This window comes from Colobus angolensis, unplaced genomic scaffold, assembly GCF_000951035.1.
Source record: "Colobus angolensis palliatus isolate OR3802 unplaced genomic scaffold, Cang.pa_1.0 Scaffold2, whole genome shotgun sequence".
NCBI lineage: Eukaryota > Metazoa > Chordata > Mammalia > Primates > Cercopithecidae > Colobus > Colobus angolensis.
The window spans coordinates 9,091,818-9,107,632 of NW_012115154.1; the positions used below are offsets into that span (position 1 = coordinate 9,091,818).

Below are 15,815 nucleotides of genomic sequence, written 5' to 3' on the forward strand. Positions count from 1 at the left end.
TTCCATTAGTCTGTTTATTTAGTTTAACTTAAATATGAGGGATTGAATGGCCCCAAATATCTCTAAATAGTCTCTGCAAATAGACGACTTTTTGTTTAGAGGCTAAAACAAATTCTTTAAAGATGTATTTCTATTATATTTAATGTATCATAAAAAGCCTTCAACATTTTCTACAGAATAATCAAATCCATACCTGAAAACAAGGTGATAGGAGTTATGTGGCTACCAAAAAATACAAAAATTCTAGTGATGTCATTAACTTTCCATTCTTGAGAGCTTACAATCTCACTGGAAGTAAGATGCACACATTGGAAGTAAGAAGGAAGTAAATGAAAATCAAATAATTTAAGAATAATTGCATAAGAATATAATAAAAGAGATGCCAAAGTTTGTTGCTTAGTTGACTGCCAACTAAGTGATACGGGTGATAAGATTTTTTTTTTGAGATGAAGTCTCGCTCTTATCACCCAGGCTGGAGTGCAATGGCACGATCTTAGCTCACTGCAACCTCCACCTCCTGGGTTCAAGCGATTCTCCTGCCTCAGCCTCCCGAGTAGCTAGGATTACAGGTGCCTGCCACCATGCCCCGCTAATTTTTTATTTTTGGTAGAGACGGGGTTTCATGATGTTGGCCAGGCTGGTCTTGAACTCCTGACCTCAGGCGATCCGCCTGCCTCAGCCTCCCAAAGTGCTGGGATTAACAGGCGTGAGCCACTGCACCCGGCCAATAAGATTTTTAGTGCTATGTATGATAACTATAGGACTTGGTCACTGGTAAAGCAGTCAAGGAATTTACTCTGAGTTAGGGTTTCAGAGATAGAGAGGCATGCAGAAGAGCAAAGAGTCTTTTAGATGGAAGGAACAAGACAAAGGCCATATCCTTTTCTTTTTTTGTTGCATCAGCTCTGAAACTCCCCACAACTATGGATTAACCAAATTTTGCTTTCTCTGCTCTTACAAGTTACTGCTAGTAACAACATAAACTTAGATTCTTCAGTTCCGAATGTGTTCTTAAAGCTCCTTGACAATCTTTTCTACTCATTCTAGGTTTCAAAGGTTCTTCTAGCATTTGAAAACTGGGTATTTCAACTTTTTCCCCACTCTTTTGTAGTTCCTTCTCTTACTTACATCCCTTCCCTTCATCATAACAGAGAAAACAAAAGCCATCAAACAACTTTTCTGCTCTAATATCTGTAACTATTTGCATATTAATATTAGCTATAATTTCTGAATTATTATGTACCAGGCATAATAAGCAATTCAAACCCCTATAGAAGGTAAACACTACTGGCTCCAGGATTAAATAATTTACCCAACATCACACAGTCTGTAAAGAATTACAGAGCTGGCTATGTCCATCTTTAATTCTTCATAGTCTCTGAGAGACATAATTTCCAAGTTCAAGGAATTTTATTACATCAATTATTCCCTCTCTTGTTATCTTCAATTTCTCTTCACTGGCTTCTTCTCCAATTACAAATATACTAAGGTCTCTTACATTAAAAACAATTGTCTCTTGGCTGGGTGCAGTCGCTCACGCCTGTAATCCCAACACTTTGGGAGACTGAGGTGGGCGGATCACTTGAGGTCAGGAGTTCAGGACCAATCTGGCCAACATGGTGAAACCCTACTAAAAATACAAAAATTAGCTGGGCGTGATGGTGGGAGCCTGTAATCGCAGCTACTTGAGAGGCTGAGGCGGGAGAATTGCTTGAACCTGGGAGGTGGAAGCTGCAGTGAGCAGAGATCACACCACTGCACTCCAGCCTGGATGACAGAGCGAGACTCCACTCAAAACATAAAAAACAAACAAACAAAAAACTGAAAAACAAACAACAAAAAATTGTCCCTCAACCCTGAATCAAACTATCCTCTTTTGTCATTCCTTCACAGCCAAGCTTCTCAAAATTAACACTTAACCCTACCTCCTCACCTGCTGCCTTCTCCTCTTACTGGCCCTCTAAAACAACTCTCAATGAAGTCAAGATGACATTTCAATTGCCAAAATTGATAAGTCATTTCAGTCTTTATCTCATTTGAATCTTTACGGCAACTGACACCAACTACCTCAGTGTTCTTGAAACCCCTTTTCTTCCTTTGGCTTCTGCAACACTTTTTCTAAGTTATCTGGAGCTAGACTTAGGAAGAGACAGCCCATAAAGGAGACAGTCTCTGCCTGCACCTACAATGTTAATGTTTATCAGGGTTACATTTTCTCCCCTTTTCAATTTACATATGCTCTTTGAGTAATTTACATCCATGGCTTTAACTGACATAAATATGCTAATTACTCCTAAACCTGTATCTCTATTCAAGGTCCTTATATCCAACTACTACTGGATTTCTAAATCTGAAAGTCCCACAGGCATCTTAAAGTCAATATATCCCTCCAAAAAGCTAAAATTTTTGCTGCTGTAAACCTTGTTTTTCTTTGGTATTTAGCAAATGGTGCTATTTACCAGAAACTCGGTCTATAAGCTAAGTATCTATAAGCCAGAAACCTGGCATTATCCTCTACTTCTCATATTTTTCGCTCCTCTCCTCTACTACAAAACTGTATAGTGGTTAAGTATAAGAGAGAAAGGCCAGGTTTGAACCCACTTCAATAATTTATCAGTGGTGTAATCTTGGGTATGTTTCTTAACCTCTGTAAATCTTAACAGTAAAATAAAGATAATAATGGTACATAACCTATGAGTTTTTATGAGGATGAAATAAGAAAGTCTATGTAAAGCACTTAGCATAGTACCTGATATATAAGTATTCATAAATAGCCATCTTCAACATGATTCATAAGACTCAACACTGATTCACTAATTCATAGTCTCCCTTACCACAACACACTCTTTCACATCACCAATGCTATTACGTGAGTTTAAATATCATTTCTTGTCTGAAATACTGCAAAAGCCACATTATTGACAGTGCTGCCTCTATGTGTTTCCCATTTCATCTATCCTCCACACTACCATCAAAGATTTTTCTAAAATATAGAGCTGATCACTTCCTCTCACACTCAAAATTCTTCAGATTCCCTAGGACTACTTTAGATTTTAGAGTAATACACGAAGCCTTTCACTGCAGATTTTACCTACCTAGTTTCACCTTCCACCAATTCCCCAAGCCTTCTCCTGGACCCTAAACTTCAATATCAACTAGTAATTACATTCCATGTAAAGGCACTTCTATGCCTTTCATTTCCTTAACAAATGACTTTCCATATGCAGTGTACTCCTACTTATTCATCATAATCTGGCTTAAATATTATTCCTTCTCTGCTCAATATTCCTAGATCCAACCAGATAGAGTTTATAACCCCCTTCTCTAAACTACCATTATATGTTTTGTAATTATCTATTTAAATGTTTGATTCACCCATTAGCCTGTGACTTCCTTAAGGGCAAAGACCATGTGCTATCAAAAATAATTCCCAATTGCCTAACACAATGCATAGCCCACAGTTATTAGTAAATCTTTTATATGGAATCATAAGTGATTGAGCATGGATAAAAATGCTAAAGAGTTTGCACTTTATCTTATAATCAATGGTAAGTCACTAAAAGTTTTGGAACAAGAGAACAGATGATGCTAGAGGTGTAAAAAAATTATTCTGACAGTTGCAGAAAGAATGGAAATGGATAGAGAAAAATCAATGGCAGAAAATCTATTTAGGAGATTAATGTAGCATATAATTCAAGTGAAAAAATATGGGCCGAAATGGCGGCGGTAATAAGTAAAAACCACTTTGTGATTCACATTAAAAGGTGATACCTTTTGACTGGTTATAAGAGAGGATGAAGAGGCAAGATATAAGGATGACACTCTAAATGAAGCCCAATGGACCAGGGAACAGTGGTAACAATCAGAGAAAAAGCGAATAGTCTAAAAGGATGGTAGTTTTCAAAATAAAGAAGAAGGTTGCAATTTTGGACAGACTGAGAACAACCCTAAACTAGACATATGGTTTGATTTCTTATATCACATTCTCCTTTTCCCCTTTCTTCCTTTGTTTTTAGGTCTTGCTAGATAGAGGTGAACCTTACTAATTAAGGAAAACTAATACTAGAAAAAAAGTCACTTAAAATGAATCCAATAAAAATAGAGAAAAGTTTCTTAGTAAAAAGTGGGAAGAAAGTATGATTTGCAAATTTACCTAAAATAACAAAATAGAAATTTATAATAGTTTTTCTTTTATATTAACATTTAATAAAATTTATAGTTCCAACTATATGCTAATTTTAAAATAAAAACAGAAAGAATTTTTTGTTGGTCATAATGCCAAGCTTATGATAGCACAAATTGAAATTCTTTTTTTTTGAGACAGGGTCTCACTCTGTTGCTCAGGCTGGAGTGCAGGGGTGCAATCATAGCTCACTGCAGCCTTGACCTCCCGGGCTCAAGCAATCCTCCCACCTCAACCTCCTGAGTAGCTGAGACTACAGCTGAGACCTCACCATGCATGGCTAATTTGTTTTCTTTCTGGTAGAGATGGGGTCTCACTACGTTGCCCAGGCTGGTCTCTAAGTTCTAGGTCAAGCATTCCTCCCATCTTGGCCTCCCAAAGTTTTGGGATTACAGGCATGAGCCACCATGCCTGGCCTGAAATTCTTAATTTCATATTCACCTCTTATAGGCACAATCATAATCATTTTTATGAAAGTTTTAAAGAACTTAATCAATTCTGCCAAGGGTTTCTATCAGTCCTTTGATATTTAAACCATTTTCATTTGAAGATGACTTTTATAGAGATGGTATCATAAGGGAAAAAAATCAGAGTGACTGTATAACTTGGTGTCAGTGAAGTATTTAATGCCACCAGAGAGAAACCAGAGGCTTTTCTGATTTGTGATTCACAAAAAGCTTATCACTTAAAATAACTGTGATAAATGAAAAAGGGCACTTATTTCTGATCTAAGTTGTAATTACAGCAGAAAATCAAAGATACATACTTGATTTTTTTTAGTTCCAACAATGCTGGATACTTACATCAATATTGACAGGTTCTATTGTGTTTATATGCACATTGGGAGCTGATGAGGACCGGTCTCGTTGCCCAAATTGATTTCGATGATCTTCATCTGCTGGTCGGAAGGGCTGTGGAATTGGAATGGATTTTGAAGGAGACGGACTGGTGAGAATTTGGGGCCTGGAAAAATGAAGTCATTGGAAGATAAGATTCAGAGTAACTATATAAAGATAACAACATTTAAAAAGGAAGATAAAAGGATTTTCTTGTTTTTATATTCTCAAAACCATTAAAGCATTAAAAACCTAGCAGTAATGACTTTTGAAAGTATTAATTTAAAAATCCAATACTGCCAAAGCTGCTTTGCTGAAGCAGGCCCTCCAGGAACTATCAATGATAAGAACACTGATTTTTATCCAGAAAACACTAGGGAAATTTACAAATGGCTAGAAATTACCTGTGGCCATCAACTGAAGAAGTTCAACTTTTAAAGTTATATAAAAATGCTCTGAGAATGACTGAATATAATTTGCCATTTTTTTTCTAACTTTGTCTTGACATCTGAATTTACTAAAATGAAAATTTCACATATTAAGAAATTATAAATATTTTGAGAATACACATGCATATTTCAGGACCTGAATGATGTACTTGTTCCTTTACGGGAGTTGAATGAAAATCCAGAACAATATTGAAAAATCCTTTCCAAATTCAGAAGATGGTCCTCAGAATGCCAATATCTCTCATATTCTGGATTTTTTATCATGCCCATTATTGGTAACAAAGACACAAGAGAATCATATATTAACCATTAAAGCAAATATTTTTTAAAACTGCTATTTGGAAAATCACCAAAATGTTACACTTGTATGCTATTTGGAAAACCACCAAAATATGTTACATACCTTTTTTGGTATGGTAGCGAAATAACATAATCTATGATATCTCACCCTAAAATGAACCTAGCACTCACAGCGAATACTAAAGTTTTGAGCCTAGATTGTAAACACTTGGAAGGATCCAGCCCCTCAGAAAGGTTATCCTAGGAGTGGGGAAATGAGTGTCACTTGATAGATGAGGTAAGCTGTCTCACTTAACTCCATCAAGACCAATGAATGGCTAAGTGCCAATAAGCTCTCTTCACATATTGGTTATCATTCCACCCTATTTTATGCTAATTAATTATTATTATATATAGCATTATTTATTGGTTACTAAGACACAGCTAGAAGGACAATGTTGAGGGAATAAAAAGACACTTTCATGAGACGTGAGGAATGGGAAAAAAAATATATAGTAGGAAAGGAATGGATAAAGGTTTGAAGAGCAAAGGAAGCCTAACACTGAAAGTCAGCCTCTGAATAAAACATGTCAGAACCTGAACCACACCAGTTCACAATTTTACTTCTTTGAAGCACATTATTAAAGACAGGGAAAGAAGTTTTGACTTCATGTGTTTATATTAACGAAATGAATCCACTAGTATTTTATATATTATTTGATATGCAAATAATAAAATACTATGTACTTAAAAAAAAAATTGGTATCGGCCCAATGAGAATTATAGGTAAGAAAAAGCCTTTAGGAAAACTAGCATGTTCCACCTAGGTCCTTTTTCTTTTTTCTGATTATTGAGAAATTGTTGGTTTGTGACAGAGCTGTCTTTATTTTTGCTTTAGGCAGCCAAATATATGTCCATAGCTAGAAAATGTTAGGAGCAGGAAAAGGAATGCAAAAATGACATTAGTCAATAAAATTTTAGAAAGGGTACTGACTGTCCAGACAACTATTTACAGGCTGATTTAAAGTCTCAAGGCAGGCCGGGTGCGGTGTCTCATGCCTGTAATCCCAGCATTTTTGGAGGCCGAAGCAGGTGGATAAGGAGTTAAAGACCAACCTGGCCAACATGGTGAAACCCCATCTCTACCAAAAATATAAAAATTAGCTGGGTGTGATGTTGAGGGCCTGTAATCCCAGCTACTCAGAAGGCTGAGGCACAAGAATCAATTGAACCTGGGAGGCAGAGAATGCAGTGAGCCAAGATCACGTCTCTGCACTAGCCTGGGTGACAAAGTGAGATTCCATCTTTAAAAAAAAAAAAAAAAAAAGGGCGCGGTGGCTCAAGCCTGTAATCCCAGCACTTTGGGAGGCCGAGACGGGTGGATCATGAGGTCAGGCGATCGAGACCATCCTGGCTAACACCGTGAAACCCCGATACAAAAAGCTAGCCGGGCGAGGTGGCGGGCGCCTGTAGTCCCAGCTACTCGGGAGGCTGAGGCAGGAGAATGGCGTAAACCCAGGAGGCGGAGCTTGCAGTGAGCTGAGATCCGGCCACTGCACTCCAGCCTGGGCGATAGAGCGAGACTCCATCTCAAGAAAAAAAAAACACCCCAAAAAAACAAAACCAAGGCTTAAAATTGGGAAAAGTATGAATTAACTAGAATTTTATATGATAGTCTATTGTAATAATTGATCTGGTATAGGCAGAGATGGCAGTAAGTCACTTCTGAAACTCACCAAGTTAGGAATATGACAAACATGTAGTAGATAACAAATCAGAAATAACTATGCAAAGGACATTGGTCCAGAAGAAAAACAAAAACTAGATTTAATCTAAGAGACTTCACTATCATATCTAAATAATGCATATATTAGAAAATGATGACATCTGCATATTATACAAAATCAGAGAAACTCAATTTGGTAGTTGGTATCTAATAGTTATGCCTTGGTCCACTAAGTCAACTTCTCTAGCTTTGAGGGCAAGTACAGGGGAACACTTGAAGTGATCATACTCTGATGTCATTGAATATCTGAGCCATGTCCTAATTCTATGCTTAACGAAAACAGTCTTCTGATTATAATTTGATTTCCCATAAATCTCTTCCAAAAGAAGAGTGCTGGTGCACACAATACAGGAAGTCTAATTTACATAACAGGTATATTTTTCACTGATAAATATTACCTGGTATCCTGATTCAATTTTTTTTCTGATTTCGGTTAATATAAACCAGTATAACTCCTAATCTCATCATTTCTGGGAATCAATAAAATTACATTACCATACTGGGAAATCTTTCCACTAGCCAAGGTAACTTATACCCTATGAAGTATCTTGGCAGTCAGCAAACTGGCTTTCTCCCAATGATACCTGTACCTATCTTGCAGTACCAAATTAAAGATAGTACCAAATTAAAGCAGTACCAAATTAAGGATAACAGGAATTTTAATTCAAATACCCTTCAGCAAATTACTAGTTAGTTTAGATCTCATTCTAGAATTCCAGAATATTAAAAAGTTTTGAAAACTTTGGTTTGGCGATACGTACATTTTAAATGTTGATCTCCTATAAATTTATACATTCTACAGCATTTTTAAAAAGTAGAAAAGGAGGTATCTCTCACTTTGTTCTCAAAAGTGGGCAATGTATCGCTTCTCCAGTATTTCTTAATTACATCCATTATTACACTTGTTTCATGACCATTATTACTGTTATCAGGACTAGTAACAAACTGCAAAAGAGTTTTGATACTGAACAAGATTGCCTTCTATCTTTAACAGAGACAACCATATAGAGTTATGTCATAAAAACATCAGAAAAATGATTATAGACAAGTTTGAACATCTTTCTTATCATTTGCTCAAGATCAGAATCTATTTCAGTTCAGTTACCAATAAAATACTCATGGCACAGGCAAACGGTTTCTTAATTTTAAGATAGCATTCCTTCACTGGAAGGCAAATGTCCTGGATCATTACCATTATAAACCTTCAGAGAGGCCAAGCTAATTTCATTATGGTGTTTTGTGACTGCTCACAGAACTGGGACCTGGCATTAGAAAGGCATCATGGTCTACAGAATCTGTCAGAAGAAAATGTTATAACCAAAAGATTAATTAAAAACCAACCAAACAATAAGAACATTTTGATTTGATCATCTAAAAAACACACAGCTGCACACAAGTAATGATAGAGCCAACAAGAATAAAATGACTCCACTAGAGTAGATAACTGCTACAACCTGACAAGAGAACACAATGACTGCATTTTCCAGTGTTCCAAATAGGTAAGTATACCCACTGCTTAACACAAAATTCTTTTGCAAAATTTTCTAACCTATGAGATCACCAGAAAGGCTGGTTTTGTAAAAATTACAAAGTTGTACTGAAAATGTCAACTGATTTTGAAAAGATTTCTCTAGGTAGAAATCTAAAGAAATAGCATTACATTGTGAAGAGTGGGAGGAAGTAGGGTTAAAACTGACAATAAATATTTCTAATCGTAACATCTTAAGAATATTCTAGAACAGAATGCTGTATGGGGACCTTTTTTTTTTTTTGAGACGGAGTGTCGCTCTATCGCCCAGGCTGGAATGCAGTGGCGCGATCTCGGCTTGCTGCAAGCTCTGCCTCCTGGATTCACATCATTCTCCTGCCTCAGCCTCTGGAGCAGCTGGGACTACAGGTGCCCACCACCACGCCCGGCTATTTTTGTTTTTGTATTTTTAGTACAGACTGGGGTTTCACCGTGTTAGCCAGGATGGTCTTGATCTCCTGACCTCGTGATCTGCCCGCCTTGGCCTCCCAAAGTGCTGGGATTACAGGCGTGAGCCACCGCGCCTGGTCTTTCTTTTTTTTTTTTTTTTTTTTTTAAAGCATTTGCTCCCAGATGCAGCCTAAATAACGCTGCCCCAAATTCAATGTGAAAGAGTACACAGACCTGTGTCAGAAATGTTCCAAAGCTAGTTAGGTGCACTGTCTCATACCTGCAATTCTAGCATTTTGGGAGGCTGAGGCAGGAAGATCACCTGAGGCCAGGAGTTTGAGAAATGTTGCAAAGTAAACTGATACCCACTTAACTCATCTTTATTGTGTCTTCCTTTTTATTTCCTGCTATGAAGCTTAAATATATGATGCCTTGGCATTATTTTTCTTTTTTTGAGATGGACTCTTGCCCTGTCACCCAGGCTGGAGTTCAATGGTGTGATCTCGGCTCACTGCAACCTCCACCTCCCAGGTTCAAGTGATTCTCCTGCCTCAGCCTCCTGAGTGGCTGGGATTACAGGTGTGTGCCATCATGCCCAGCTAATTTTTTTTTTTTTTTTTTTGTATCTTTAGTAGAGACAGGGTTTCACCATGTTGGCCAGGCTGGTCTAAAACTCCTGACCTCGTGATCTGCCCGCCTCAGCCTCCCAAAGTGCTAGGATTACATGCATGAACCACTGTGCCCGGCTGCCTTTCATTGTTTTTAAAGTCACTTCTCAGCTTTATCCTCCACAACTGATTAATAATACTATTAATTTTTTTCTTTTATGCTTTATGAATATCTATCCCTTTTCCACACTTCTAGCACCTGAACTTGTCTTCATTGCCTCTCTCAGTCTTCACTACCAACAATATCCTAGGTTGGCCTTCCTCACCCTAAATTTTCTGTCAATCCATCTGTATTTCACTGCTAATTGATTTTTTCTTTAAAGCCATTTTCATCAAGTTAGTAATCTGCTTAAAGACCTGTAAGTCTAAATTCTGGCCTCAATTCCAAGACTCTCCATAATCTGGTTTTACACATGGTACTTCTTAAGTTAGATAAACCTTTCTTCACTAGCTCCTAAACCTAACATCCTCATTCCCTTTATATCTGTTGTTTTTCCATTCCCCTCTCACCATGCTTCTATTCCCTAGGCCCATTCAGACTGTAGTAATTCTTTAAAGTCTAGTTCAAATCCCACCTTCTTCATTAAGTTTTCCTGAGCACTCTCTTTTTCTCACTATTCTTCCTTCTGTAAACATGAAAACATTTATGTCCTTATCACATAGTTTAATATACTCCATCATAAATTGTAATTATAATTATATACTATTTTTACATTGTTTGCCATTGTTTCATATATCAATGCTTCTTCATAAGTGGAAGTCATATACCTACGGCTTCCATACAAAGGTATAGACTTTATTCTATACCTAATAAAAGATGAACTCAAGTTGTAGACTCAAAATGATCTGTTGCATGGTTTTTGCAGGACTGGTTCTGAAATAGTCTATGTCAGCTTTAATCCCATTTATTTGTACCAAATGCATGTAAATATCTGACTGGTGTGATAAAATAAATTATTTGGGGAAAAAATCCTTAATTTAACCATTTAAATTTTGGAAATGTTTCTAATTAACCAAGAGATCCAAAAGAAAGCAGTTCAAGAAGTATGTCACTGAAGAGCAGAAGTCAAATCATACCCAATATTGATTTTTTCAGGACTGATTCTGAAGTAGTCTATGTCAGCTTTAATCCCATTTATTTGTACCAAATGCATGTAAATATCTGAGTGGTATGATAAGTTATTTGGGGGAAAAAATCCTTAATTTAGCCATTTAAATGTTGGAAAGGTTTCTAATTAAACAGGAGATCCAAAAGGAAGTGGTTCAAATAGCATGTCGCCAAAGAGCAGAAGTCAAATCATACCCAATAGAGTCTGAGGTGGGTGCGGAAGGGGATGATCCAGATGTTAGGGCAGTCTCTGCTAAGGAGGCCTCTTCCTGTGGTATTGGGTGGTGTTCAAAGAACTTGGAGACAAACAGCAAACTGTGAGGCAAAACAAAACAAACCTAACTTGTGTAAAACCCAGAAGATTCGTAGACCAAAATACATAGTTAACAAAAAAACCTGAGATCAAATTCTATTCTCAGAAAAAACTGTTAAAATTCAATTAGTTGTATTTTTGTCTAAAGCCTTTTTTTTAAAAAAAAAATTATACTGCGCTTTCAAAGGCATGCTTATAACCAACAGCTAATCATTCTATTCAGCAAATTTCTACATACTACAAGATGAAAATCATGCTTTATGGTTAAAGAATCATGCTTTATGGTTAAAGAAGAAGTATCTACTGTAAATTAGGTGACATTAAATTTACTTAAAGTACAGAGTTAAGTTTTATTTGCTCAGGTGATCAAGAAAAATAAGACTTTAACAGCAGCAGCAACAATGATACAAAAAGAGATAATAGACTCAGTCTAATCTATTAGAAAAACTGGCATACAGCAAAGAGAAGTTTTAGAAAGAGGTATGTACTGGATACAAAAATTTTACATCTTACTCAAATAAATTGGGGGAAGGGAGTTGAATGCGGATGAATGAGAGAGAGGAAGAATATAAATGTAATTTACAAAATAGTTAACAGAATCAGACCACCTGATCTGTGGTACAAAATCATAATGCTTAATTTAATAGAAACAACTCTCCCTCTCCTCCTAGAAACTATCCAAAAATGGTTTCTATGGTATGGGTTAGGGGTCTTGATTAAATTAAACAATAATATAAAATATAAATTAACTGTATAAGCTGAACCAGAATTACAATTTTGGAGAGAAATACTGGCTATTCTACATATTATTCTCTAACTACACTTAAAAAAAATTCTCTGTAACAACTGTACAGAAGAAAAAACCCTCACAGACTTCAAATGTCATAGCTTCACGTTAAGAAAATTTAAGTGTAAAATGGTAGGTAGAAGAGATATTTTTGGATTACTTACTCAAGTTGGTCATAATTAACACACATCAGTGGAACCTCTGTACTACAACGCTGGTGAAATTTATAACCACATGTTTGACAGCGGAAACCCTGGAAAAGCAGCTTTCGACAAAAGTCACAAAATGCTAAGGTGAAAAATGTTTTTCGTACCTGCAAGGTAAAAAATCATACAGATTTCAAAAACTCACAAGAAAACTTTCTAGAAACTGACATATCTACTTTCTTGTTTAAAATAAAATTGTAATATATTTATATCATGAAATTCACACACTAAAGTACTATTACAAAATGAAAACCAGGGGGTTCAAGATAGTACATGGACTACACATATTTATTTCCCATCCCAGTATCTAACTTAAAAACTCAGAAGTTAAAAAATGAGAAATGAGTAAAAGGCTGGCAACTGATTTCAAGCTTGACAACATAAAAGTAGAGATGAAAAGGAGGAGGAAACAGAGGTGAAAAGAAGAAGGGTATACTTTACTTATCATACAAAGAGGGAGGTTAAGAAATGCTGACTGGTGTTGATGGAACAAGAAAGGTGTATATTAAAGTTACAAAGGCATCCAATAGAAGAACCAAAAAACTACTACTAATAAAAACATTGGGGGAGAGGAGGAAGAGGAAGAACTAAAAATGAGCTAATTCCTTATAGGATCAGTAATCAGTATATGATATCTAAAGTTAATAAAGCAAGAAATTATGGCTAAAAGATAAGTACAGTCATGTGCCACATGACACTTCAGTTAATCATGGACTTTATACCACAGTAGTCCCACAAGATTATAATGGAGTTGAATTAATTCCTATTGCCTAGTGACACCTTGAAGATCCTGACCCCACGTAGATCAAGGCTAATGTGTATGTTTGTGACTTCTTTTTTTTTTTTGAGACAGAGTCTGGCTCTGTTGCCCAGGCTGGAGTGCCATGGCACAATCTTGGCTCACTGCAACCTCCACCTCTTGGGTTCAAGTGATTGTCCTGCCTCAGCCTCCTGAGCAGCTGGGACCACAGGCACGTGCCACCACGCCTGGCTAATTTTCCCTTTTTTTTTTTTTAAGTAGAGAAAGGGTTTCATGAAGTTGGCCAGGCTGGTCTCAAACTCCTGACCTCAGGTGATACGTCTGCCTAGGCCTCCCAAAGTGCTGGGATTACGAACATAAGCCACCGTGTGCAGGTTGTGTCTCCATTTTTAACAGAAAAGTTTAAAAAGTAAAAAAGAAAAATTAAAAATTTTAAAAAGAGAAGAAAGCTTATAGAACAAGCACATAAGGAAAATATTTTTGTATAGCTATATAATGTTTTTTAAATTTTTTGAAATTGTTATTTCAAAAGAGTCAAAAAGTTAAAATTAAATCTTAGTTTACTGTAAATTTTTTACTTTATAAACTTATTAAAAAGAAAAAATTTTTTAACTGTAGTGTAGTCTAAGTGTACAATGTTTATCATAAAGTCTACAGTAACAGATAGTCATGTCCTACGCCTTCACATTCACTCACCACTCACTCACCAGAGCAATTTCCAGTCCTAAAAGCTCTGTTCATGGTAGGTATCCTACACAGATACACCATTTTTTATCTTTTATACTGTATTTTTACTGTACCTTTTCTATATTTAGATACACAAACTTGCCATTGCGTTAAGGTTACCTACAGCATTCAGTACAGTAACATTCTGTACGGGTTATTAACCTAGAAGCAACAGGCTCTACCATATTGCCTAGTTGCACAGTTAGGCTATACTATGTAGGCTTGTGTAAGTGCGTAACAAAATCACCACTGATGCATTTCTCAGAACATATCCCAGTCGTTAGGCAATGTGTAACTGTATTTATTAAGATGAAAATAACCACCAAAGAGCTTAGAACAAAAACCATTAAAAATTAACAGTGATTTCCTCTAGAGTGGAATTGGGGGTGGGAGGGAGAGACTATAATCTACATAATAGCTAAAACAAAAACAAAACAGCTGACAGAATCAGAACCCCCGATCTACAGTCCAAAAACATAATGGTTAACTTTGGATAAAAATGTAAAAACAATTATTTATAAAAGATAAAACTAGTAAGCAATCATACGAAAATCGAAACAGCTCTTCCTAATCTTACTAAAAAAAATAAGGAACAGAAAAAATCACCTAAAAGACAATAAGATCTATTTTTTCTAACAAACGAGCAATTTCTTAGAGGATTGGAACATTTGGGCTTCATAAACTTATTTGTGAACACTTCTCTAGGTGAAACTTAGAAGGCAACATGTAAGAATTCCATGTTAAAGGCAAATGATGTAGAACATCAATCACATAACAGAACTGCACTAGGGAGAATCTATCCTACTAAAGCCAGAAATTGCTTAAAATATATTTATTTAGTGTATATAATAAGAAGAAAACATAAGAATAAATATCAAAACGTTAACAGTGGCTATTTCAGAGTGGCGAGAGCATGGGTGCCTTCTATTTCATTATTTCTTCTTTGCTCTATATTCTTGAGATGGAGTCTCGCTGTCACCCAGGTTGGAGTGCAGTGGTAGGATCTCGGCCCACTGCAACCTCTGCCTCCTGGTTTCAAGTGATTCTCCTGCCTCAGCCTCCCAAGTAGCTGGGGACTACAGGCATGCACCACCATGCCTGGCTAACTTTTGTATTTTTTGGTGGAGATAGAGTTTCACCATGTTGGCCAGGCTGGTCTCGAACTCCTGACCCCAAGTGATCCACCCGCCTTGTCCTCCCAGAGTGTTACAGACATGAACCAACACACTCAGCCTCTATATTCTTAATTCATTTCAGTTTTTCAGAGATTTTTTTTTTGAGACAGAGTCTCGCTGTCACCCAGGCTGGAGTGTAGTGGCACGATCTTGGCTCACGACAACCTCCACCTCCTGGATTCAAGCGATTCTCCTGCCTCAGCCTCCCAAGTAGCTAGGACTACAGGCGCACATCACCACCCCCGGCTAATTTTTGTATTTTTAGTAGAGACAGGTTTTTTCATTTGGGGGGGGTTAATACTTTTAATTACATGATTGTAATTATACAATTTCCACTATTCGATATTTTGTATAAAACCAGTTACAACTCACAAGATTTTCAAATGAGACAGGATTTTACCATGGTGACCAGGCTGGTCTTGAACTCCTGACCTTGTGAGCTGACCACCTTAGCCTCCCAAAGTGCTGGGATTACAGGTATGAGCCACTGTGCCCGGCCAGTTTTTCAGAGTTTTAATCACAAGCAATAGTGAGAAATATATTTTACATTATGATCCCATATATAACTGTATTCATACAACAATACTTACCCTTATTATATACAACATGAATTAGAACTTT

The 15,815-nt window shown here is 36.7% G+C and overlaps 1 protein-coding gene across 1 annotated transcript in view; it reads right to left on the bottom strand.

Moving 5' to 3' along the window:
* Nucleotides 1-15,815, bottom strand: part of BRAF (B-Raf proto-oncogene, serine/threonine kinase) — a 206,708-nt gene that overhangs the window by 62,983 nt on the left and 127,910 nt on the right. Inside the window, exons 6-8 of the mRNA XM_011941290.1 lie at nt 12,492-12,640; nt 11,423-11,542; nt 4,987-5,146 (exon numbers count right to left, since the gene is read on the bottom strand). Coding sequence (XP_011796680.1) covers nt 4,987-5,146; nt 11,423-11,542; nt 12,492-12,640 — 429 coding nt within the window. The remainder of the gene's footprint in view (nt 1-4,986; nt 5,147-11,422; nt 11,543-12,491; nt 12,641-15,815) is intronic.